This window comes from Scardinius erythrophthalmus (assembly GCF_964197995.2).
Source record: "Scardinius erythrophthalmus genome assembly, chromosome: 13".
Lineage (NCBI taxonomy): Eukaryota > Metazoa > Chordata > Actinopteri > Cypriniformes > Leuciscidae > Scardinius > Scardinius erythrophthalmus.
This window is the reverse complement of record NC_138233.1, coordinates 1,509,441-1,537,221: the sequence shown is the minus strand read 5'-3', so window position 1 is coordinate 1,537,221 and position 27,781 is coordinate 1,509,441. Positions and strand designations below refer to the sequence as shown.

The window sequence follows — 27,781 nt, the reverse complement described above, 5'->3', positions numbered from 1 at the left end:
TTAACAGTTATAGCGCCACCAAGTGGCCAGTCGCTGCGCCCTTTTTCACGTGACCACAGAATGAGCTCGTACATGCGTGTGCTGAGTTTGGTGCAAAAATCTCGTTCCGTTCACGAGTTATAGCCAATTAAGCAAAATGGGCTCCTCCCACTTCGAACATTTTGGCGGCCCTTAGGGACCGTGAAGCGAAATTTACACTTTTTTTGATAATTATTGACAATCAGACTCCAGAGAATCTTGCCGCACTGGTTTGGTTCCGGTCGGGCCAAAAACCTAGGACTAGTTCGCGAAAGTAGGTTTTTGGAAAAACCCCAAATACCCTAAAATTTTCCCAGGGTGACGAGCAAATCCGAGGCATGCATCTGGTCCGCCTCGAGCCAAGGATTCCAGCGATATAAGACACTTGAGCCTACGCCTCACGGTTGATGAGTTATGAGCCGTTTCGTACTTTTGCCCGCTGTAGCGCCCCCGTCAGGCCGATCGGGGCGGGCCTTGGTGACGCTGTAGGCGGTGTGAGTACTATCAGCCCCCAAAGTTTCAAGTCTCCACGACTTACGGTTTGGTCTGCCCGATCAGTTTTATGTCTGAATGTTGCATCATGGGAAAATTAACAATTACAATAGGTGTTCAGCACTGAAGTGCTTGAACCCCTAATAAGTGGCTAAAAAAGGGCCACAAAAAGGCCTCTAAAAAAAAAACTATAGGGTCTAGGCGCTTGCCGTCTGCGCTGCTGCGTTCCAAAAACTTTATCCAGCCTTCTAACATGTGCCTCGGAGAGGAAAAAGAACGTTTGTTGCCCTTTTAGCTCATTTATCATGGAAATGTGGTGCATTTTTTTTTTTACCTTTTAAACTGTGACACCCCCACTGATGGCCCGATCTCCATAAAAGTTTGCACGCTTCTTTAGAATAATATGGCGCATGTGCTCAGCTAATTTGGTGAAGCTCTGCTCTTTTCCCCCCATTTTTCAGTCATTTAAATGTCATTTTGCATAGGGTAATACAGAGGCCTTCTCACCTTTATGACAGTTAAAGCGCCACCAATGGCCCGACGTCCATGAAAGTTTTCAAGCTTCTTCAGGATCACGTGACGCATGCGCATGCCCGATTTTGTGAGCTTGTATGCAAATCAGACAGCAAGATGGCCGCTTTCAGCCATTTCATGTGTTTTTTCCATAGAAATACATCATTTTGACACCCTTTTAACAGTTATAGCGCCACCAAGTGGCCAGTCGCTGCGCCCTTTTTCACGTGACCACAGAATGAGCTCGTACATGCGTGTGCTGAGTTTGGTGCAAAAATCTCGTTCCGTTCACGAGTTATAGCCAATTAAGCAAAATGGGCTCCTCCCACTTCGAACATTTTGGCGGCCCTTAGGGACCGTGAAGCGAAATTTACACTTTTTTTGATAATTATTGACAATCAGACTCCAGAGAATCTTGCCGCACTGGTTTGGTTCCGGTCGGGCCAAAAACCTAGGACTAGTTCGCGAAAGTAGGTTTTTGGAAAAACCCCAAATACCCTAAAATTTTCCCAGGGTGACGAGCAAATCCGAGGCATGCATCTGGTCCGCCTCGAGCCAAGGATTCCAGCGATATAAGACACTTGAGCCTACGCCTCACGGTTGATGAGTTATGAGCCGTTTCGTACTTTTGCCCGCTGTAGCGCCCCCGTCAGGCCGATCGGGGCGGGCCTTGGTGACGCTGTAGGCGGTGTGAGTACTATCAGCCCCCAAAGTTTCAAGTCTCCACGACTTACGGTTTGGTCTGCCCGATCAGTTTTATGTCTGAATGTTGCATCATGGGAAAATTAACAATTACAATAGGTGTTCAGCACTGAAGTGCTTGAACCCCTAATAAGTGGCTAAAAAAGGGCCACAAAAAGGCCTCTAAAAAAAAAACTATAGGGTCTAGGCGCTTGCCGTCTGCGCTGCTGCGTTCCAAAAACTTTATCCAGCCTTCTAACATGTGCCTCGGAGAGGAAAAAGAACGTTTGTTGCCCTTTTAGCTCATTTATCATGGAAATGTGGTGCATTTTTTTTTTTACCTTTTAAACTGTGACACCCCCACTGATGGCCCGATCTCCATAAAAGTTTGCACGCTTCTTTAGAATAATATGGCGCATGTGCTCAGCTAATTTGGTGAAGCTCTGCTCTTTTCCCCCCATTTTTCAGTCATTTAAATGTCATTTTGCATAGGGTAATACAGAGGCCTTCTCACCTTTATGACAGTTAAAGCGCCACCAATGGCCCGACGTCCATGAAAGTTTTCAAGCTTCTTCAGGATCACGTGACGCATGCGCATGCCCGATTTTGTGAGCTTGTATGCAAATCAGACAGCAAGATGGCCGCTTTCAGCCATTTCATGTGTTTTTTCCATAGAAATACATCATTTTGACACCCTTTTAACAGTTATAGCGCCACCAAGTGGCCAGTCGCTGCGCCCTTTTTCACGTGACCACAGAATGAGCTCGTACATGCGTGTGCTGAGTTTGGTGCAAAAATCTCGTTCCGTTCACGAGTTATAGCCAATTAAGCAAAATGGGCTCCTCCCACTTCGAACATTTTGGCGGCCCTTAGGGACCGTGAAGCGAAATTTACACTTTTTTTGATAATTATTGACAATCAGACTCCAGAGAATCTTGCCGCACTGGTTTGGTTCCGGTCGGGCCAAAAACCTAGGACTAGTTCGCGAAAGTAGGTTTTTGGAAAAACCCCAAATACCCTAAAATTTTCCCAGGGTGACGAGCAAATCCGAGGCATGCATCTGGTCCGCCTCGAGCCAAGGATTCCAGCGATATAAGACACTTGAGCCTACGCCTCACGGTTGATGAGTTATGAGCCGTTTCGTACTTTTGCCCGCTGTAGCGCCCCCGTCAGGCCGATCGGGGCGGGCCTTGGTGACGCTGTAGGCGGTGTGAGTACTATCAGCCCCCAAAGTTTCAAGTCTCCACGACTTACGGTTTGGTCTGCCCGATCAGTTTTATGTCTGAATGTTGCATCATGGGAAAATTAACAATTACAATAGGTGTTCAGCACTGAAGTGCTTGAACCCCTAATAAGTGGCTAAAAAAGGGCCACAAAAAAGGCCTCTAAAAAAAAAACTATAGGGTCTAGGCGCTTGCCGTCTGCGCTGCTGCGTTCCAAAAACTTTATCCAGCCTTCTAACATGTGCCTCGGAGAGGAAAAAGAACGTTTGTTGCCCTTTTAGCTCATTTATCATGGAAATGTGGTGCATTTTTTTTTTTACCTTTTAAACTGTGACACCCCCACTGATGGCCCGATCTCCATAAAAGTTTGCACGCTTCTTTAGAATAATATGGCGCATGTGCTCAGCTAATTTGGTGAAGCTCTGCTCTTTTCCCCCCATTTTTCAGTCATTTAAATGTCATTTTGCATAGGGTAATACAGAGGCCTTCTCACCTTTATGACAGTTAAAGCGCCACCAATGGCCCGACGTCCATGAAAGTTTTCAAGCTTCTTCAGGATCACGTGACGCATGCGCATGCCCGATTTTGTGAGCTTGTATGCAAATCAGACAGCAAGATGGCCGCTTTCAGCCATTTCATGTGTTTTTTCCATAGAAATACATCATTTTGACACCCTTTTAACAGTTATAGCGCCACCAAGTGGCCAGTCGCTGCGCCCTTTTTCACGTGACCACAGAATGAGCTCGTACATGCGTGTGCTGAGTTTGGTGCAAAAATCTCGTTCCGTTCACGAGTTATAGCCAATTAAGCAAAATGGGCTCCTCCCACTTCGAACATTTTGGCGGCCCTTAGGGACCGTGAAGCGAAATTTACACTTTTTTTGATAATTATTGACAATCAGACTCCAGAGAATCTTGCCGCACTGGTTTGGTTCCGGTCGGGCCAAAAACCTAGGACTAGTTCGCGAAAGTAGGTTTTTGGAAAAACCCCAAATACCCTAAAATTTTCCCAGGGTGACGAGCAAATCCGAGGCATGCATCTGGTCCGCCTCGAGCCAAGGATTCCAGCGATATAAGACACTTGAGCCTACGCCTCACGGTTGATGAGTTATGAGCCGTTTCGTACTTTTGCCCGCTGTAGCGCCCCCGTCAGGCCGATCGGGGCGGGCCTTGGTGACGCTGTAGGCGGTGTGAGTACTATCAGCCCCCAAAGTTTCAAGTCTCCACGACTTACGGTTTGGTCTGCCCGATCAGTTTTATGTCTGAATGTTGCATCATGGGAAAATTAACAATTACAATAGGTGTTCAGCACTGAAGTGCTTGAACCCCTAATAAGTGGCTAAAAAAGGGCCACAAAAAAGGCCTCTAAAAAAAAAACTATAGGGTCTAGGCGCTTGCCGTCTGCGCTGCTGCGTTCCAAAAACTTTATCCAGCCTTCTAACATGTGCCTCGGAGAGGAAAAAGAACGTTTGTTGCCCTTTTAGCTCATTTATCATGGAAATGTGGTGCATTTTTTTTTTTTACCTTTTAAACTGTGACACCCCCACTGATGGCCCGATCTCCATAAAAGTTTGCACGCTTCTTTAGAATAATATGGCGCATGTGCTCAGCTAATTTGGTGAAGCTCTGCTCTTTTCCCCCCATTTTTCAGTCATTTAAATGTCATTTTGCATAGGGTAATACAGAGGCCTTCTCACCTTTATGACAGTTAAAGCGCCACCAATGGCCCGACGTCCATGAAAGTTTTCAAGCTTCTTCAGGATCACGTGACGCATGCGCATGCCCGATTTTGTGAGCTTGTATGCAAATCAGACAGCAAGATGGCCGCTTTCAGCCATTTCATGTGTTTTTTCCATAGAAATACATCATTTTGACACCCTTTTAACAGTTATAGCGCCACCAAGTGGCCAGTCGCTGCGCCCTTTTTCACGTGACCACAGAATGAGCTCGTACATGCGTGTGCTGAGTTTGGTGCAAAAATCTCGTTCCGTTCACGAGTTATAGCCAATTAAGCAAAATGGGCTCCTCCCACTTCGAACATTTTGGCGGCCCTTAGGGACCGTGAAGCGAAATTTACACTTTTTTTGATAATTATTGACAATCAGACTCCAGAGAATCTTGCCGCACTGGTTTGGTTCCGGTCGGGCCAAAAACCTAGGACTAGTTCGCGAAAGTAGGTTTTTGGAAAAACCCCAAATACCCTAAAATTTTCCCAGGGTGACGAGCAAATCCGAGGCATGCATCTGGTCCGCCTCGAGCCAAGGATTCCAGCGATATAAGACACTTGAGCCTACGCCTCACGGTTGATGAGTTATGAGCCGTTTCGTACTTTTGCCCGCTGTAGCGCCCCCGTCAGGCCGATCGGGGCGGGCCTTGGTGACGCTGTAGGCGGTGTGAGTACTATCAGCCCCCAAAGTTTCAAGTCTCCACGACTTACGGTTTGGTCTGCCCGATCAGTTTTATGTCTGAATGTTGCATCATGGGAAAATTAACAATTACAATAGGTGTTCAGCACTGAAGTGCTTGAACCCCTAAAAATCAGCACAATTACAATAGGGTTTCAGCACTTCGTGCTTGAACCCCTAATAATAAAAATCAGTACAATTACAATAGGGTTTCAGCACTTCGTGCTTGAACCCCTAATAATCTAATATTTACTCACTCAGTGTATTTGTCTTTACAATAGGGTAACGTGAACTGTTGCAATAGCTCACACACAGCACAAGGAAGCTTGATTTCAATTCAAACTGAATTTAATTTGCAAAAAGACTAGATTTTTCATAACTTTTGACAGCGTTTAATTCAAGAGCATGGAGAAATTGGAGCTGGACGTCATTTGAGTCTGCAGTGAGAACCACTTGGAGAGATTCGCGATTACACATGATATGACACAAAGTCCGAGAGCGCACACTCAATATCCGAGTCCAGTTTATTCGTATATTTGAGAGCTCGCGTCCAGTTTTCTGCGATTACATGAATGTGCCCTCGCGTTATAATATTGTTCGTGACATTTGCCATTAAAATATGCCATAGAAACTTGCAGGTATTAATAAAATTATGCGAAATAGGCCTACCTGCAATCCCGCGCTGAGAGGAGGCGGGTGTGTCAAACTCGCTGTCGTTGAGATGAGAGAATGAGAACGCGCAGCTGGTAAAATATAGATATTTTGACAATACTACTATGTAGTTTGTTGTTCCAAACTTTCAGTCCAGCCATTAATCACTCTGCTCCTCGCCTCCTTCATGATCAGCTCTTCAAAACCTGCTGCGACTGCGGCAGCTTTCATTCAGTCCAAATATCTGGGTTTTATTGGTCCGTTTACGATCGAATATTTTTATTGGCTACCGCAATGCCATTCAAAGATTTGAATATCAATTCAAATTGTACTCAGTAACGAAATGTGATTTTACAAGTAGCGAAGTAGATTACTTAGCTCAATATGTACTTGAGTACAAGTAAAATTACAGATTTATAAATATACTCAAAAAAGTACAAGTACCCAAAAAAACTACTTAATTACAGTAACGTGAGTAGTTGTAATTCGTTACTTCCACCTCTGGTGTCTGACCTCAGTGTGTTTCCCTACTGTCCACCACAGTGACCTTCAGTGACATGTGTGTGTATATGTTAAAACACTGTGGTATAAAATGTTCTGATACTATAATTTGTATATATGTTAAAACACTATGGTGTAAAATGTTTACAGATATTATAATTTGTTACACTGTTAATTTGTACAATTAATTTAAGTAGTACATTTAGATTTAAGTTATGTTGTAATATTTTATTATTTTGATGTCTTTTACAAGCTTTGGCAATATTTTAATATGTACAGTCATGCCAATAAAGCAATTTTGAATTGAATTGAATTGAATTGAGAGAGAGAAAAGTCTGTGTGAGAGTGAGTGAGAGAGAGAGAGATAGAGAGAGATTTACACAAATTCCAATGGTTGTGTGATGTTTCTTTCTGTCAAACCATTTTAATAATAAATAAATTAGTTATGTTTTATCCTTAACTAGTGCAAAATACCCGTGCAAAATCAGTTTTTGTGTGTGTTTTTAGTAATTGTTGGTTTGGTGTGTTTGAGTGCTCATTGTTACAATTACACAGCAAAAGTTCAGTGACATTTTTATTTTTGCATGGTAGAAAGCACACAGTGAACTCTGAGGAAACACTATGCTTAAGCAAACAGTTTGTGAATAGGCAACTACAAATGATGCCCTGTGATAGAGACTGTGAACGCATTGAAAAGGATATGTTTAGTTGGTGAATAGCATAGGCTACTATTACACAGCAGCGATAACGTTAAGCACACCAGAATGAAATATAATATTCAGAAGTAAACAGCATAGCTGACTTATAGATTCAGTTAACATCCACAAATGAATAAGCAAGTCGCGATTCATGGAGCAGTGCAAAGTGCCCGTGCAAAATCAGTTTTTGTGAGCTGATCGCCGTCAAAAAAGTTCAGGAGATATTTCTTAGCGACGGCTGATTTCAACAGTTTCAATATGATAGCATTTTGAAGAAAAAAGTGTCATGAATTTATTGCATTTTTGGGGGAAAATAATCAGTTTTATTATAATAAATCTTTGAAAATCCAAATCTGGATTTGAATTTTTTATGATATTATAACCTAAAGATGCTATGTGAAAGTTTGAAACAGAAAATAGTGGTTTTCATCTTGCCACTTTCTTGGTAAAGAAAACACATTTTTACTCAAATTAATCAAAATGGATTTATCACGTTTTGGAACCAAACTCTAATATTCAGAAGTAAACAGTGTAGCTGACAGATTGTCAGAATGTTTATTTTTAAACCACAACCTTCTAAAAATGATATATTTAACGATATCTTTTGCATTTCTCATCCAAACAATGTCAAACTTGGCACTGCACTTACTCGTGCCCGTGGCGAGACACCTGTCGAGTTTGAAATCCATCTGACTAACGGTTCGAGAGATATGTGGTTAACAGACACACAGACACACACACACAGACAGACAGACAGACAGACGTTTCTGTAATTTATAGATAGATAAATGTTTTATGGGGCTAAATATTTTTCCCTTTAGATTAAGGGCCTGTCCCAATACCTCCCCTTACCCTAGATTTCTGCCCTAACCCTTGTTTTTGCACGTTCTCATGTAGGGGTAGGGTGTCCCAATACTCTAAAGAGCAAGGGGGAGCACCCCTTAAAATCAACCCTCAAAACATAGTGCGGTCCGATGCAGGCTTAAAACGAAGTGGAAGATGAAATTACCCAGGATACCTTGCGGCCTCAGCAAGCTGGTAATTTTTTTTTAAACAAGATGGCGGACACCGCTGGAAAGGAACAATTAAATTGTAATTATATTTTCACAAATAACCATGTTAAAATTTCTAAATATGTTGGAATATGTTAGTTTGATGCACATCCAATGGACTGTAAAGTTTTGAACACTAAAGTTAGAAAATATTTCACGAAGCTATCTGCCGACTGCTTCGAGAGAGTCTGCCCATCAAATATACATCTGATCTGGGTAGTTAATCTAATTTTATTTTCGATTTTGGCTTCCAAGGATTATAAAAAGAAGATGTGAGGTAAAACTATTAAAAACTAGCCGCGTTCGTGCTTCATCTTTTTCTTCACAGCGCGCTGTCACTTCTCCCTAACGTTAAACCCAAACAGCACTGAGCACAACCAGTGATTGTTGTAAAATGCAGTGTCTGCTGATTCTAAATTGCGGGACGTGTTTGATTGTAAAAAGAGCTGTTATAAGCACAATGATCCGCGCAAGAGACGTAAGTTGACCCTGTTCCCATGGCGGCGCGCGTTCGGAAACGGACTGCAACTAGACAAGCAAACTATACTTTGGGTTTCATGCACACGTCTAAACTATCAAATACAGACAAAAATATGGCTAAATGACCGGTTTGGAGATTCACTTTAACACAGTTTATGTCTTAAATGGGAGTTAGTTGTGGAATAGTTGGGAGAAAATGTGTATTATTAGATCTGCATTCGGTCCTAAAGTGGCAGATGATTACACCTTTAATGTGAATAAAACAACTAAAGGCAAAGAGAAAATTACTCACAGCTCTTGAATGAATAACTTTAGCTTTAATGAGCATTAATCTATCTATAATAAACTATGCTGTGTTATTTTACATTTGATTACTTTATTAGATTTCTAACATATTGTGAAGAAGGACTTGCTGTAACGGAGATCAGCCAATCAGCGACTTTGTTTCGGGGTCACAGAGAGAACACCGTTTTCGCGCCGACAGTTTTAGTTTCGTTTTGAGTTAGACGTTAGATTGGCCGGGAAACGCATCGTAGATATTTCTGAGGTGAATAGTTGTCGTCCGTGTCGCTACCTGTGCATGTGTGCGTTCAGAGACATGTGAGTAACCTGGTGTAAATGTTTACGTATGTGTATTTTCGGTGCCTTAGGTTGTTAAACTGAGATATTATGTAGTATGTTAGCATAAAGTTCGCTAGCATCTTGCTAATGCCTAGTATTATTAGTTTTATATTAATATTGTGCTTATGTGTGTGCTCACTTGACACGGTATAGTTATTATTTGAGCGTAATTATGATTGAGTAGTAGAGAACTATGTTTTTGGGTTGATAGTATTGAGAACTAGCAGTATGAAGGCTGTTCTTTAATTCAATTAGAAGATAATGTGTGTTACCTGGTATTTTTATTTTGGTTATTTGATATTATAAGCAGCTAAAGCTACTTAAAGGGAAAGGTATAATAATTACAATTGATTAGCTTTACTAATTGAATCATGTCAGCACTGTTGTTTAATTGTATGCTGATATTTTCTTTTCTTTTATTGTTTATTATAGAACCACACACACATATTGTATGGAGACAGATAATCCTCTGCTGACTATTAATAAACCCATTGAAGAGATTCAAAGCATCCAATTGCATTCTTATCGATGCACCACAGTGGTCACTTATCCCCAACCAGCTACAGTACAGTCCTATCAAGTCATCATTACAAAATTGGTCCTTCGAGCCGGATATTGTGTGTGACCGCTGTGCGTAAGGATGTTCCCATATGCGAGAGAGGAGGCAACGCCACTTCCTGATACCCGCCCGAGACGTCAGATACGTCCGCCAACCTGGTTTGCTGACTATGAAGTCTCCCTGCCTATTGTGGAGAGACCCCCCCAGGCTGCAGTACTCTCCCCACAGCCCCAGCATCAGATGCAGGAGCCCTACTACGGTGGTGACAGGATCGATCAGCTGTTAACGCACACCTCCCAGCTCTATGATCAGTGGAACCAGACTGGTGCTCGCCCTAAGTATCCCAGAGAGTCAGTGTTCTCGGGACCCCATTATCAGAGCACCCCAGACCCACTGTCTCACAGAGTAAACCCAGGGGCTTCACCTGAAATATTAGATGAGTTGCAAAAGATTAGGGAGGATAACCGGAGGCTTCAACTTATCGTAATGGAGATGCAAACACAGCTTAGTTCAAGCAGAGGCCCAGATCCATCACACCACACTGTCCTCTCCCCCGCGGAGTACAGCCTGCATGCTCAGTCGGGAGTGCTCGCCGCGGCCATTAGCCCACCAAGGCCCACACCACAGGCTACAGTCCATAACACATTAGCACCTGTGCAGGTACTCAGTGAGGTAGAAGTCGATGATGAAGACTGGCCCCTTCCCCCCCCTCCAGTGGCAGATGATGAGGAGAAGCCACAGCTATCCACTACCACACTGCCCACAGAGTTAGTGGCAGAGCTGATGACATGCCTCAAGAAGATGGGGATCACTCAAGAGCAGCTTCCTGGAATGCCGGCATTTGGTAACGACAATCGGGTAGCATCTGGTCGGATGGGGAGGTCACACCAGCCAACGGATCCGCAAGTCCATTCACGTATATCACCCCACTTAATTCCTTCTGAGCCAGGCGCAGCTGATGAACAGAGACACGAGGACTTTCACTCCCGCCGAGCTACAGAGTACATATATCGGGGTCCTCAACCCACCATCCCAGATTTTAGTAGAGGGGACCCACGTGAGTTTGCTAGGCTAAAGACCTCCCTGGAAAATCTCCTCCCCCACGATGCTACGGAGAGGTTTAAATATCAGATTTTAGTTGATCATCTCAAATTTGAAGAAGCGCTCCTCATCGCAGATTCATACACCAACTCTACACAACCCTACACCGACACTATGGTCTCCTTAACAGAGCATTATGGGCAACCTCACCAGCTAGCATTAAGGCGCATTGCAGACCTGATGGAGGCGCCTAACATTCGTAGCCAGGACATCACTGCCTTTAAAGGATTTGCTCTTAGAGTGAGAGCCTTAGTTGGCATGCTCGACCAGCTTGGAGAGAAAGGTCATATTGAGCTTCAGTGTGGGTCTCATGTCACTAGGCTTATGTCCAAGCTTCCACAAGACCTGCGGTCTGGGTTTATGAGATACTTACATCCCCTCAGCATCCGTGTCCCTACGCTGTTAGACTTCGCCCGCTGGCTGGAGTTTGAGCTGCAGATTCAGGAGTATGGATATGAGTCTCGACCTAGAGAGAACCCAGATGGTAAGAGGGATAGACGGAAGGACTCAAAGTTTGGCAGGTTAACCACAGTCCTCCATGGAGCTGAACAATCTTCAAGTTGTCCGACTGTCCCAGTAGTCTCATCTACCAGTGCTAATCCACAAGGCAAAGTTGCCTTACCCTGCCCATACTGTACCAACGCCCTGCATTACCTGAACCAGTGCACTAAATTCAGCCAGTTAACAACTGAGCAGCGGAGAGATTGGGTTAAGAAAAACAGGCGGTGCTGGCGTTGTGGTCGTTGTCACCAGGCCGCACAGTGCAAACTAAAGGCCAGGTGCAAGACTTGTGATGGCAGACATCTGGAAGCTCTCCACGACCTTAACATTAGACCAGCCGTAGTGACACCAGCCACAGAGAACACATCATGCTTAGTGAGTACTGCCAATGAAGTTCTCTATCTGGATAGGCCGTCCGGCAGCAGTCAGGTGCTCCTGAAGGTGACAAAGGTTGTGCTACATAATGGAGAGCAGGCCATGGAGACCTACGCGATACTGGATGATGGGTCAGAGCGGACGATGCTACTTCCAGCTGCCGCTAAGGAGCTCAAACTTAAAGGGGAGCCAGAGAACCTTGCTTTGAGGACTGTGCGCCAGGATCTTAGAGTTTTGCATGGAATGTCTGTCTCCTTCTCCATTTCTCCTGCCAGGCACCCCCAAAAGACTTACAGGATCTGGAGAGCCTTTACTGCCGATCAGCTGGGGCTGGCAGAGCATTCACAACCGGTGAAGACACTCCAGCGCAAATATAAGCACCTGAGAGGACTTCCCTTGCAAACACTGGAATGCGTTCACCCCATGGTCCTCATTGGGTCAGACTATACGCACCTGATCACCCCAGTAGAGCCGGTTCGTATGGGTCCGCCTGGAGGACCAGCTGCTGTAAAGACCAAGTTGGGCTGGACTATTCAGGGCCCAACCAAAATCATCCGACAGCATCTTCAGCCACAGCAGTGTCTGCATATATCCACACAGTCACCCTCTGCAGAGCTCCTTTATCACGTGGAGAAGCTATGGAAAATGGACGTATTGCCTTACAGGAGTGAGAAGGTAGTGATTCGCTCAAAGCAAGATCAAGAGGCAGTTCGCATGCTGGAAACCAGAACAGTGAGGGTGGAAGTTGACGGAGTCCATCGCTACGCCACCCCCTTGCTTCGTGTTAATAACATGCCGCGTCTCCACGCCCCCAAAGATGCTGTAATGGCGAGTCTGCGGAGCACTGAGAAACGTCTGATGAAAGACCCAACACGAGCATCAGCCTATGCAGCAGAGATCCTGAAATTGGAACAGGCGGGGTACGTGAAAAAGGTAGCAGAGGAAGAGCTGGATACGTCGAGAGAGTCTTGGTTTATACCTCACCACATGGTGAGTCATAATGGAAAAAACAGACTCGTATTCAACTGCTCCTTCGTATACAAGGGCTACAACCTAAATGAGCTTCTACTACCAGGCCCCACATTGACCTCCAGCCTGATAAGTGTCCTGCTGAGATTCAGGGAGCATTCTGTTGCTGTAAGCAGCGACATAAAAGGCATGTTCCATCAGATCAGGTTGCTGCCAGAAGACAGATCTCTGCTTCGTTTTGTGTGGAGGGACATGAACAAAGACGCGCCACCCGGCGTCTATGAGTGGCAGGTCCTCCCCTTCGGAACAACATGTAGCCCCTGCTGTGCAACGTTTGCACTGCAAAAGCATGTGACAGACCACAGCCAGCTAGAGGAGGATGTCCGGGTGGCCATCGAGCGTTACTTTTATGTGGATAATCACTTACAGAGCCTCTCCTCCTCTACAGCAGCAAGACAGCTGGTTGATAAATTGAAGATGTTGTTGGCCTCAGGGGGGTTTGAGCTGCGTCAGTGGGCTAGTAATGTCCCCGAAGTTATCAGTCACCTTCCTAAAGGGGCAAGATCTCAGAGCAGCGAGTTATGGCTCACAGAGTCAATGGAGGATCCACAGGAGCTTGCACTTGGACTCCGATGGCTTTGCGCCTCGGACACTCTGGCCTACAAGTGCAACATCACTGACCGTCCCACACCGACTATGAGGAACATCTATAGTACACTGGCACGGCTTTATGATCCGCTAGGCTTTCTCGTTCCCTTCGCCACGCGGGCCAAAATCATTGTGCAGCACCTATGGAACAAAGAGAGAGAGTGGGATGACCCGTCGCTGCCAGATGACGCCCTCAATGCCTGGCTAACTTGGGAGAATGAGCTGCAACACCTTCCAGAGATTGTCTTGCCACGGTGCTATTCAAGTTCCCCTCTGGATCACCCCAGTTCTGTCAGAAGCCTCCATATATTCTGTGACGCATCTGAAAAAGCTTACGGTTCAGTTGCGTACCTTCGTACGGAAGGTTCAGGTGGTGAGGTGGAGGTGGCTTTTCTGACTGCACGGTCGAGAGTGGCCCCCAAGCGCCAGCAGTCGATACCGCGATTAGAGCTATGTGCAGCGGTGACTGGAGCTCAGTTAGCAGTGCTGTTGCAGCGTGAACTTACCCTGGTACTTCATGAAGTGGTGCTCTGGACAGACTCCACCACCGTTCTCACGTGGCTTCAGTCAGACTCTTGCAGGTTTAAGGTGTTTGTGGGCACCAGAGTCGCTGAGATCCAGGAGCTGACTGAGGCCCAAGTATGGAGGTACGTGGATTCTGCGAATAATCCCGCAGATGACATTACGCGCGGGAAGACCTTAAGGGAGCTGGCAGGGGAGAGCCGGTGGAACCATGGCCCAGCCTTTTTGCGCCTGTCACCTCAGCAATGGCCTACTAAGCCGCAGGCTGAGCAGTTGGATGCCACAGAGCTTCGCAAGGCCACATTTTGCGGCTCCATCATTACCGTTCCTCTTTCGCCCTTACTTGATGCCAGCCAATTCAATGGCTTCAGAGACATGATAGAGGCAGTGGTGAGGTCCCGCCATGGGGCGGCAGGTAGTCAGTCAACGCCATCTGCACAAGACTATAGAGATGTTGAGATAGACCTACTGAGACGAGTTCAGGTAGACTGCTTCGAGGAGGACTATCAACACCTTTCAGAAAGGAAACCTGTCCCTTCCACCAGCCGTTTGATTACATTAGCTCCTGAATTCGATGACCAACTGAAGCTGATTAGGGTTGGAGGCAGATTGCGTCGCAGTGATTTGCTGGACACAGAAGCCATTCATCCCATAGTTCTGGACCCAGCTCACCAGGTGACTAAACTCATCATTCAAGATGCTGACCGAGACCTCCATCATCCAGGCTCAGAGCGACTATTCGCAGAACTTCGCCGACGATACTGGATCCTTCGTGGAAGAGAAGCTGTGAAGCGGCACCAGTACTCATGCCCTGATTGTCGGAGATGGAGAGCGAAGCCTGCAGTGCCACAAATGGCAGACTTACCTCTCGCCCGCCTGCGGTTGATGAAGCCTCCTTTTTTTTCTACAGGAACGGATTGTTTCGGGCCCTTCATGGTCAAAATCGGACGGCGTAATGAGAAGCGTTGGGGTATACTATTTAAGTGCCTTACTACCCGAGTTGTCCACATAGACGTCCTGACTCATCTCGACCAGGATTCCTTCCTGATGGCCCTCCGCAGATTTATCTCACGCAGGGGAAAACCAGCGGAGCTTCTGTCGGATCAGGGCACAAATTTCAGAGGAGGTGAAAGGGAAATCCACGAGTCTTTCAAGGCACTGCACCCCACTTTACAGGCAGAACTGGCTAAACATCAGATCCAGTTTAGATTTAACCCTCCAAGTGCGCCTCACTTTGGTGGGGCATGGGAGAGGGAAATTAAATCCATCAAAGCTGCCCTGTATGCTACAATCCAGATGCAGACTGTGACAGAAGAAGTCCTGCGCACGGTTCTGATCGAGATCGAGGGCATCCTAAACTCTAAGCCCTTGGGGTATGTATCCAGTGACGTCGCGGACCCTGACCCAGTAACCCCCAATCTGCTCGTGATGGGGCGGCCCGACCCATCGCTGCCCCAGGTGTTGTATCCAGAGTCCGAGCTGTTGAGCCGCCGCCGTTGGAGGCATACGCAGGTCCTTGCCGACCAATTTTGGAGGACATTTATCAGGCACTATCTGCCGGCCCTGCAGACGCGCACCAAGTGGCAGAAAGAAGTGGCCCCATTACAACCTGGTACTGTTGCCATGATCATTGATCCGCAGCTCCCGAGGGCGCTCTGGCCTATTGGTCGCATCACAAAGGTTATCCCAGGTGCAGATGGGAGGATAAGGACAGCGGAGATTCAGGTGAATGACAGGAACTATACCCGGCCAGTTGCCCGTCTTGTTTCACTTCCTGCTATACCTGAGACAGCACCTGAGACCACCAGTCCTTCTATGGGAAAGCAAATTTGACTGTGCAAATTTGGGGGCGGCTGTGAAGAAGGACTTGCTGTAACGGAGATCAGCCAATCAGCGACTTTGTTTCGGGGTCACAGAGAGAACACCGTTTTCGCGCCGACAGTTTTAGTTTCGTTTTGAGTTAGACGTTAGATTGGCCGGGAAACGCATCGTAGATATTTCTGAGGTGAATAGTTGTCGTCCGTGTCGCTACCTGTGCATGTGTGCGTTCAGAGACATGTGAGTAACCTGGTGTAAATGTTTACGTATGTGTATTTTCTGTGCCTTAGGTTGTTAAACTGAGATATTATGTAGTATGTTAGCATAAAGTTCGCTAGCATCTTGCTAATGCCTAGTATTATTAGTTTTATATTAATATTGTGCTTATGTGTGTGCTCACTTGACACGGTATAGTTATTATTTGAGCGTAATTATGATTGAGTAGTAGAGAACTATGTTTTTGGGTTGATAGTATTGAGAACTAGCAGTATGAAGGCTGTTCTTTAATTCAATTAGAAGATAATGTGTGTTACCTGGTATTTTTATTTTGGTTATTTGATATTATAAGCAGCTAAAGCTACTTAAAGGGAAAGGTATAATAATTACAATTGATTAGCTTTACTAATTGAATCATGTCAGCACTGTTGTTTAATTGTATGCTGATATTTTCTTTTCTTTTATTGTTTATTATAGAACCACACACACATATTGTATGGAGACAGATAATCCTCTGCTGACTATTAATAAACCCATTGAAGAGATTCAAAGCATCCAATTGCATTCTTATCGATGCACCACAGTGGTCACTTATCCCCAACCAGCTACAGTACAGTCCTATCAAGTCATCATTACACATATTATTATGGATACTTATATCCTGATCATAACTGGGATAGTTATGTGCATGTATATAATTTGCATATAGTGGTGTCCCATTTCATAGGGAAAGATCTTCAACTCCACTTCTCCTCGTTGAGGGGACTTTACTTTCGAGGGCACTCAAAACCAAGTGGAAGTTTTAAAGGATTAGTTCACCCCAAAATGAAAATTTCCTAATGATTTACTCACCCCAACGCCATCGAAGATATCCATGTATTTCTTCCTCAGTGGGAGAGAAATTATGTTTCTGTACGTGATCACAGCTGAAGAAGAGGTTGTTAACTAGCGAAACGATAGGTCATTTAAAAAATATATATAATTTATAGACTTTTTACCTTCAATAGTTCGGATTGAGCTGATCAACAAACGGACAAGGAACTACGGAACTACGAAAGGACAATGCAGGATGGCATTGGGGTGAGTAAATTATTAGGAAATTTTCATTTTGGGGTGAACTAATCCTTTAAGGGGGGAGAAATGGGACAGGGCCTGAGATAGGTCTGACTACAGAACCGCAGAACCATACGTCATAGCAGTGTGAGGACGACAGTGCCAGCCAAACAGTCTGATGCCGGAACCGCATACCATACATATCCACCTTATACCATACCTAAACCTACCCATCTCCACCCCCTGACCCCTAAACCCACCCCTAAACCTACCCATCTCCACCCCCTGACCCCTAAACCCACCCCTAAACCTACCCATCTCCACCCCTTAGATGCTTTTACCCCGCCCACTTCCGGCATCAGACTGGCTGGCGCTGTCATCCTCACACTGCTATGATGTATGGTTCTGCGGTTCTGCAGTTGGTTAATATTGCAGGGCCTAAGTCACACAAAAGTCAAGGCAAGACAAGTTTATTAATATCGCACACTTTATACACAATGGTAATTCAAAGTGCTTTACATAAGAAACGATTTACAACAAAGAATGTAATAAGAAAAACAAAGAATAATACATTGATTAAAATTTATTTCAAATGTAATTAAAAGAATAAAAAGAGGACATAATGATGTGCTTTAATCCTACCATTATTATACATTATTCCATGTAAAGTGTTCCTGTAGACACTGATCAAGCCTTAAATTTGCATCAATTCTCTTTATACGAGAGCATTTATTTACCGTGATTTAATGACTTCTTAATGTTTTGATGAATATTAACTCATTTAATACATGGTTTAAAATACATCAGATACAAGTTCTTAACAAAGGATGAAAACCCACTATCTAAGTCTTTACATATGAGCTAATTAAAAAAATTATTTGTTAATTACAGTAACAATGAATGAAGAACTCACTATTTGTATATAGTCTATTAATATGTTAACGATAGCCTACTATTAATAAACTATGAATTAACTAATAGTTTGCAAATGATTTATAATAAGTTTATAAATGTTTAAGTCATGGAAGGGTGTAAGGGCCGTTCACACTAAGAACGATAACTATAACTATATCAGCGTCTACACCAGAGGGCGATATCGTTCTGTTTATTATAAGCTTCTCTGTCTCTTTAAACGCTCGAGCTCGTTACAGCACGATGGATTCTGATTGGCTGCCAATGTTTTTATCGTTTATGAGCTGATAAAATCGTTCTGAAAGTGATTCCAACGATATTGTTTCTCTGTGTCATTATCGTTATAGTTGTGGTGTGAACTCTGTTTAATATTGAGATCGATTTTTAGAACTATATACTTTATAGTTATCTTTATAGTTATCGTCCTTGGTGTGAACGGGCCTTAAGACACAAATTAATGGATAAAAAAACGTATGATGATTAAAGTTATTAATATAATTATACAATGCAGATTATTAATAGTAGATTAGTAATTACTGAAAAAATAAATGTGAATTGAATTGAATTGGAAATAGAAAAGTAAAAGTTTTTATTTTAACTGAAATATTTCATGTTTGTTTAAATGTAAACCAATTTTTTTTTCATCAAGTTACAGTTGGAATTGTCATAGCACAATACTTATGTAATTTGTTATTTATCATTACATTGCTGTTGAAACATGTCAGTGGTTAATATGATGGGATAGAAAGACCTGAACTGTCACTTCTTTTATATAAGTTCTTTTAAACATGAAAACAATGGTCTGGTCTTGGTCATTAAACTGCCCCGCTCCGGGTCGCTCTCCAGCCCTGTGTTTACTACATATCAGGACTGACCCAGAGGACGTTCAGCTGATTTATCTACGGTTTCTGTCAAACATTGATCTTAAGGCTCTGTATAACTCAGAGTCCATGTTCCTGTTATCCAGGTCCACAGACATAACCGTTCCATCACTTGTGTAGGCATACTGTGTTCGCCACTCTACTGGCCTTAATGGACTTCTGCCTCGGCCCAAACAAGCCGCCAGGTGCACAGTAGCTGTTTTATTAGACAGCATCAGTATAAGTGATGTCACAAATATGAATATGTACAGGGGGATCTCTCCGAATGCTTTTTTCTCATCTTTTGGGACAAGATATGGAATAATAACACGGTCTTCTCTTTCCCTGCCTCTATTCATCCAAATCTTCTGAAAATAGGCCCATGCTACATCTACAGGGGTCACAGGGGATAGAAGGATCTCTGGGATGTTGTGGAGAGATCTTCGCATGCTGTTCCAGTGATTTGGCAAAAGGCCTGGCTCATAGTGTGCCATTCTGTCAACCTTAGCCTGAGTACTTATTTTTTTGTAAAACTGTCTGTCTGTCACTTGAATGTTCCCCTGAGCAATTGCAAATGCAGCGTTGGTGTCAATCAAGCAGTTCCACGGAGAGTAGAGAATGGTGTCTCTGATGTTAGGTGTCGGCACCAGAACACCTGCTGGCATAAACTCGTCGACAATTCTGCCATGAGCCACAAACACAATGTGTATGTGACCTCCGTCAGGCTTTTTAAGAATGGGACTCAACCTCTCCTGGAAAAATCGTACAAGATTCAGAAATTCATTCGGATGAGGTAATCCCTCAAGCCAGGAGACAACTTTGTTGTCTGTACATGTCCCCATGATATACTCAATTATTCTCTGTTCATTTTTATCTATGCTGAGAGAATATTTCCCCAAGTCCTCGACGAGGTTCTTCATTTGCAACAATTTTTGGATGATTTCACTGTAATGAGGAAAGTTATGCTGTCAGTCAGTCAGTTACCTCAGATCCTCATTATTGCAGTACTGTACAATCTCAGACAAATACAAGATATAGTGGCTTTGGCCAAGACAGATAAATTATTAGAAATTTAAAAAAATTAAACCATAAAATATCATACTTCATTGCATCCAGCTGTTCCTTTAGCTTTTTTCGGCCTTCCTGTATTTCCCTGGCTGAATCCCGTAAGAACTTGCTGGCCTTCGTGACCTGCTTGTCCTTTATTAGGTCTTTAGTCTTCACAATCAGGTCGTACAGACACAGGCCTACACCAATCACACCCAGTGCCTAGTAGAAAAGTCACAATCACAAAATCAGTCTAAAATAAGAGCAATGCAGTGAATATTTCATTTTCTACTCTTGAATAGTCACTGCAAGAGAATTTCAAAAGCAAAATTTTCTTAAAATGGGATGCTTGAGGAAAGAAAGATGATACCGCTGATCCTGCTTCAGCAGCTTTAATGCCAATGCATCCAATGTTCTTCATCATTTCTTTGGCCGACACCTTCAGGCTACATGTGATTAAAGAGAAAAAACCAACGCCGCCCAGAGCTTTGAAAATAAGGTTGGAGGCCTTGTCTTGATCCAGTCCACCATATGCATTGTGACGAAAGAACGTGGCCCTGTTGAAACTTCTGAGAAAGTCTAGGGGTACGGGAGTATTACTCCTTCTGGCCATAGCCCACATCAGTAGAGTGGCCATCTCACAGTCCAGAGTCCTGAGCGGCACTCCTCCACACCTGTCCTTCAGATCTCGCAGTAGATTCTGAATGCTCCTGCCATCCTTCTCATCTTCTTTAATTAATTCAGTAGCTTTTTTAAAGGTACTGCTGGAAATAAATTTCTCTACCAATGTGGAAGAGACTTTGACTGTAGTGTATGATGCTCCTGCAACAGCCACTAGAGGGCCGGCCAGACCTCCTGTCAAAAAGGTGGCAAGCAGTGCTCCAGATATTGCGCCCACAGATGCGGCAGCTCCGACTGCCTGAACGATGTTGCTGCCCTCATGAACATCTTCCAGCTCTTGCGCCAGTTTCTCCAGCTTTCTTGCACATTTATTTCGGTTCTCCAGCCAGCGGAAGAGCGCATCACATAACTTATCTGCTTCCTCCATGATTAGAGCAGGGTCTGTGTCAGAATCATTTAATTCTACAGGTTAGTAATTCAGAGCCTACAGCTACAGGTAATTCTACAGGTTGTAGATTTTGCTCTGAGCCACATAGACACAAAATCATTCAAGATTCGCAAAATGCTTTACAACCAGAGTACTGTACTCAGACAACAATTAGCAAAGTCTCTTTAGGAAATTAGGAATCTAATTAGGAAAAGTTAACCCTGCCAGTGTCGGCAGAGCAGATATATTAGGGCAGACTTCAGTACTTTCACTGAGATCATGAAACAAACAATCGCAAACTGAGGTTTTGTTGCTATTCTTTCATTTTTAAAACTGTTGAAAAATGTACTTACGTGTCTACTGTATCAGAGAAGTAATCAGTCTTCAAACGCCAGCAGCCTGTGAACACGAACCTTCACTCGATTTGACTGAATTACAGCAAACACTCCTTAACAACTTACAAGTTAAAGCACAAGTTTGTGTCACAATTTCCTCTGCATATTTCTGAGAATAGCAGGATGTAGGAGAGGATGTAGGAGCTGGGCGGAGAAAGGGAGGAAAAAGGCCAAGTTTTTTTTTCTTTCTTTTTTTTTAGAGCTAGATCTAATTCAGAAACCGAAACTATTCTGTTCTGGTTTGCTTGTGTTCTTTGTGCCCTAATTAGGACCCAAGCCCTGAAAGGTTGAAGGTCCTTTTGTTTTTCTGAGGATTATTATTATTATTTTTATGATGATGGCCCAAGCCCGGCTGGGCAGAAGCTAGTACCCGTGCGTGGCAGGGGGAATCGACAGCGCTGGGTCCCAAAACTTGGTCCATATATTAAACACACTTGCACATTTTTGGGAATTGTGATGAGTTTACTTCCATTATAAATTCCCTGGGCGAAGAAAAAACTATAACAAACAAGCTTGAGATTAATTTAGAACATTTATGGATGCGATATGTATTTTTCTTTCTTGCCCAAATTTATACGGCGATGGCCGTGGAGTGTAATGATTGGACTAGCCGAATGGGGTCAGGGCCGTGCGTCACTCCTACGGTAGCGTGGCCGAGCGGTCTAAGGCGCTTGCGTTCCAGCTGGGGAACAATAGTCCAACAAAGAGGGGGGAAGGAACAGAGGGGGAAGGAAGACAAAGAGAAGGGGAAGAAGAGAAAGACAAAATGAAGGAAAGAAAGGGTGAAATGTGACGTTCAGAGATACGTCTTCCTCAGCATAGGTCTTATGATACAATTTCCGGTTTCTTCGTGTGGGGAAATCACGCGTTTATATTACACTGTTTTCTATTGCAGGTGCTCACCGAGACCAGGGTTCGAATCCAGCTAAAGACAACTTTTTGTAATATTTTTTTTTTTAATTAAATAAGCATTCTTTTTGAATGCATACTGTTCCAGTGTTAATAAAATATACATATGTAATTTGTTTGTTGTGTTTTATTGATATTCTTTCATGAAAAATAATGTTATTTGCATTATTATGCAATAAACAAAGATGCAACCCATTAAATAGTAACTAATAGGCTGAAAAATGTCTGTCACAAGAATAACAAAATTTTACAAATTATATTTTTATAAACAAATGTTAAATTGTTGCAGTGTACTGATAAAATATTGTGTTGTAATAAAGTAAATAAGCTATTTTTTTGAATGCATACTGTTGCAGTGTTAATAAAATATACATATGTAATTTGTTTGTTGTGTTTTTTTATATTCTTTCATAAAAAAATATAATTACCAATGGAACAGTGTTATTATTTAGTAGTTGCTGTATTACTATTGATCTGATTAAGTATTTTTTTTAGGTTACATTCAAACAAGAGACTTGCAAATCTGTTATTTGTAATGAACAAAGATGCAACCCATTAAATAGTAACTAATAGGCTGAAAATGTCTATCACAAGAATAACAAAATGTACAAATTATCTGTTTATATACAAATGTTATATTGTTGCGGTGTACTTGTGAAATAGTGTTATATGAAAGTAAAAGTCAAAAAGCAATCACTTGCCAATTTGTGTTTATTTTACTATTATGCCAAAAGAACAGTAATGAATATTAAAATGTTAAATAACGTTTAAAAAACAAAATTAAAATGTTAAATAATATTCAATACAAGTATGCTATATACATAAAAATATATACATTATTTAGAAAAGGTTCTCCGCATTTCCTCTAGCCACTCCTCTTTTGAAAGCGTCTCGGTCTGTGGGCAGTACACCAGTACACCAGTACACCCTGCCCCTGTGCTGGCTATGTCCTGTTGCACTTGTTTTGAATTGCCCACATTTTTTACAAGTGTTGGCCTCAACAGTTCTCCTGTAGGGTCTCTTGGGCATGGCGTCTGGATTGGCAGCTGGTGCAGCGGGTAAGCGGGTGCCCTGTACAGCTGTTGGATGTAACAGTGGCTGTATCAGTTGCATTCCCTGGAACATTGGCGCACCCTGGATCATTGGCACTCCCTGGATCATTGGCACACCCTGGATCATTGGCACTCCCTGGAACATTGGCACACCCTGGAACATTGGCACTCCCTGGAACATTGGCACACCCTGGAACATTGGCACTCCCTGGATCATTGGCACACCCTGGAACATTGGCACACCCTGGAACATTGGCACACCCTGGAACATTGGCACTCCCTGGAACATTGGCACTCCCTGGAACATTGGCACACCCTGGAACATTGGCACTCCCTGGATCATTGGCACACCCTGGAACATTGGCACACTCTGGATCATTGGCACACCCTGGAACATTGGCACACCCTGGATCATTGGCACTCCCTGGATCATTGGCACACCCTGGAACATTGGCACACTCTGGATCATTGGCACACCCTGGAACATTGGCACACCCTGGATCATTGGCACACCCTGGATCATTGGCACACCCTGGATCATTGGCACACCCTGGATCATTGGCACACCCTGGAACATTGGCACACCCTGGATCATTGGCACACTCTGGAAACCTGGTGCTGCTGGCATAAGTACGGTTGGCACCATCTGCAGTGATGCTCCAGGTGCTGATGGTGTCAGCAACATCTGACTCTGCGCTGGTGCCTTGGGTCTGAGAGGGGGTCGCCCAACAGAAGTCTGCCTCTGCTTTGCCTGACCAGCTGTGCTCTCTGGTAGCTTGTACTGGTGCTGCTCCCCTGGTTGTTCTAGCCCAGTCCGTAGACGTTTGGCATCCTGGAGAGGTTCATGAGCTTCAGGGAGGGGCTGAGGCAACTGAATGCCCTGAAGCAGCACAGACAGCTCCTGCTTCTTCTGTCTGCTGTTGTACCACTGAATCAGGGTGTTCTGGTTAACCTCCACCAGCTGCATAGATGTTCCTCCCATCACCAAGCTGTTGCCCAGTACAAGCTGCCTTATCCTGCGATAGTCTTGCAGGATCAGAGACCATCTCGACAGGGATCCCTTGCCTTGGCTTGGGTGGACAGTGCAGAGTCTGATGAAGATGGTCTCCACCAGACGGCAACAGTCAGGCCACTGAGCAGGAGTGCACACATCTGGTGGTGCTCTCGACTCCAGGGTGAGTGGACCTCTTGGGTACTTTGAAGCGTCCCTCAGCAGTCTCTTACGGCATCGACTGCCATACACCACCCGTTCCTTGTCCCGGTCATCCAGGTTCTGCCAAAGAGAGATTATGGTGTTGGCTTCTGGCTGGTCAGGCTGAGGGCTGTGTGGGCCCGGAGATCCACCAGATGTTCTGCCAGCTGGTCCACATGTTGATATCCCGGGACATTTTGGTAGTCAACAGCCTATTAAAAAACACAAACACGCAATACAATTATTACATCACATCTGTCTAATGCATCATTCCATAACTGATTGTGTTATTTTCCTGTTTATCACCGTAAAGCTTCTTTAACACAATCTGTATAGTACAAAGCAGAGAGCGCCGGTCTTGACATTTTCTTAACATGTACTTTATAAAGCACCAAAGAAATAAAGATGACTTGGCTTAATGTGTATTTGCAGCTTACAAATGAATTTAGGTTGTACTTTTAAATTTAAAATATGTGTAAAGTCTGAATTTAAAGCACTGGATGTTAATTCATTATAATTATTCTAGCTAATTTGAAAGACAGCAGTGGTATTTACCGTCTCTTCTTCATCATCATCATCCTGACCAGCATCCTCTGGCTCTGAAGGGAGAGTTGAAACAGATGTTTCAGAGGGAACAGGTACGTGTGACAGCAGTCCCTGAGGGTCCAGGTGATGAAGGAGACGGTGTGAGGCCTTGTTTGGGGTCAGGGACCAGTGAAGGAGATGTGGAGACCGGTGCAGACGTGGCACTGCTGGTGACCAGGGTGGAAGAACCCAGTGTCAGTGTGGAAGAGGGTGGTGACAGAACAGCCTCCGGATCTGTTATTGTGTGATCCTCGCTGATGTCACAGAAGCCCTCATCTTCCTCTCGCTCCTCCACACTGAGGTCCTCAATGAGCTCTGCTGTCTGCTCAGAGTCTGGGTTCATGGCCAGTCTGCTGGAACAGATACTGCACTCCAATGAGCTCACCTGAAATAACAACAATAAACAAACAGAAATTAAATACAATGTTGTGTATCATATTTGATACATTAGGCTTCTGTAGTAGCTCATATAGTGTGAGAATATAGAGCTCATCGTCGAGGAGAAAAAAATATTATTCAGAGGCCCAAAACCTTTAATTATGGGGGCAAAACATTACATGAAATGCAATAAAATGATGATTGAGAGAAAAGTCTGATGATCATTTTGATATTTACATGTAACATGATTTTCTAATCAAGTGAACCTAAGCTGCTTCAGTCTAGTATATTACTATATTACTAACAATATAAAATTGTTATAACTTGTTATAAATTGTAATAATATAAAAAAAAAATTGTTATTTACAATATAAAGTTATTCTTACAATTACTTTAGACACTTTTACTAGTTAAAATATGGACTATAAATCAGACGATAGAGGGCATGTTTCCAGAAAAGTTTTGATCATGTTGATAATTTAGAGGCCTTTAGAAACTTGCATATCAATTATGATACAGTCGACTTAATCTGTTTAAATCTGACATATAGACGGAGGTTACACAGAAATTGCAAGTTGATAAACAAAAAACAAAAAAACATTTCTCACCGGTGTAACATGCAGGGGGACAAAACGTGGGAACCACTTTCCTGCCAAACAGCTTTTCATAATTGCTGTTTACACAGTGAACAAGTTCTCCTGTGTAGCTGCGCAGAGCTGATGGCTCCGCTGACAGGGAAGCCGCCTCCCGGTCCTGGTTCCACCGGTGTAGACCCTCCAGCAGATAAATCTGAAAGTTCAGACTGTTCGCACTGGTCCCTGTAAATAGACACAACAGTGTTTAGGGGGTGTTAAAGAAATACACAAAGACACTTAATGCTCTTTCTTTACACATGCACAGTGTGTGTGACAAAGACATACCTGGGATGAAACGGTTCAGGTGTTGGGATATCAACAGCTCTCTCTTTGCTTTGCGAAGCAAAGAAACATCAGCCGCATCCCACTCAAAAATGCACGCTGACAGCCGTTACATGAAGATGGGATACAGCTGATGGGCATCAGTGTTACACCCCATGGCAATCCTGCGCATAAAATGCCAGATGTCCAAGCGGATCATGAGATCAGGCCAACCTCTGAATCTGGTTTTGAGCTTGGTCTCACCCACATCAGTGCAGCAGCCACAGTCCACGTACACAACAGCAGGTGGATCCACACTAGCCTGCTGGCACCTTTTCACCAGACCATCTACCATCATGTCCAGTCCCGCTCCTTCCTGCGCTGTCAGCACACTTATGAGTACCTGACCAAACTCATTGCCAACAGAGGTAAGCCAGAGTCATGTTCCCCTCGCCGTCCCAGCCAGCTTCTTAGTGATCTGCAGTAGATGACAGGAAGCATGCAATTTAATGAAACATTACACCATGTAGAATATGATGCTCATGCTCTGATAATGATATAAATGTAAACACCATAAATTAACAAAAAATCCCTGCTAACATTTTTAGTGGAATCCATCTTCAAGACTGAACCATACGTGGATGTTATCCTTGCATGGATTTCATCCAGCCTTGTCAGGATGTCTTGGCTGTAGACGGTGAGCGATTGAATATAAGGTTGATGAAACTTAGAAAACAATCAATTGATGACAAACATTTTGAGGACATTTTTTAAATATAGAATGGACAAAGAGTTTGTGTCATGATACAAAACTGGAAGCAATTGCGGGTGAACAATATATATATTGGAACTTCAACACAGAATAAGACAATTCAGGAAAGAAGGTTCCTCTCAAGGCGTGGTCGCGATCTCGCGAGTAAACAGCAGCTCCGGACGGTCCACACAGGGGAAGACGCTCAGACTCGGACACACAGGGACTTCGATGGTCAAGTGCTCGGTGCTGAGTGCAGGTGCTCGGTGGTCTGTGCTCGGGTGCGGTGAAACAACAGGGATCCACTGTAGACACGACAACCCGGAAGACGACACGAACATACAGGCAGGAACAGGCAAACAACGGATGGACACTGGAATGGAGAGGTGAGTGAGTATAAATAGGGAACGGTAATGTGAATCAGCTGAGGTGGAGAATGAGAAGATTGCGAGCAGCTGGAGCACTGAACAAACACGTGAGCGGGACAACGCCCACTCACGCAAACTCACAGACATGTAAACAACAATGACACGAGACACAGAGGAAACAATGAATTCACAACCGTGACAGTACCCCCTCTCCTAGGAATGCCTCACGGCATTCCCAGAACTCCTTACCTGTCGATTGTAATCATCGATAAGGGAGTGATCCAGGATGTCA

At 43.9% G+C, this 27,781-nt stretch overlaps 1 protein-coding gene across 1 annotated transcript; it reads right to left on the bottom strand.

Annotated features, from left to right (window-relative positions):
* Nucleotides 1-17,550: 17,550 nt before the first annotated feature.
* On the bottom strand, nt 17,551-21,468 carry LOC308700725 (uncharacterized protein). Its single transcript, XM_081382483.1, has 4 exons — nt 21,317-21,468; nt 20,286-20,977; nt 19,971-20,137; nt 17,551-19,813 (listed from the first exon to the last, which is right to left on the bottom strand). The coding sequence occupies exons 2-4, from the start codon at nt 20,961-20,963 to the stop codon at nt 18,904-18,906; spliced, it is 1,755 nt and encodes a 584-aa protein (XP_081238609.1). The 5' UTR covers nt 20,964-20,977; nt 21,317-21,468; the 3' UTR covers nt 17,551-18,903.
* Between the last annotated feature and the right edge of the window lie 6,313 nt (nt 21,469-27,781).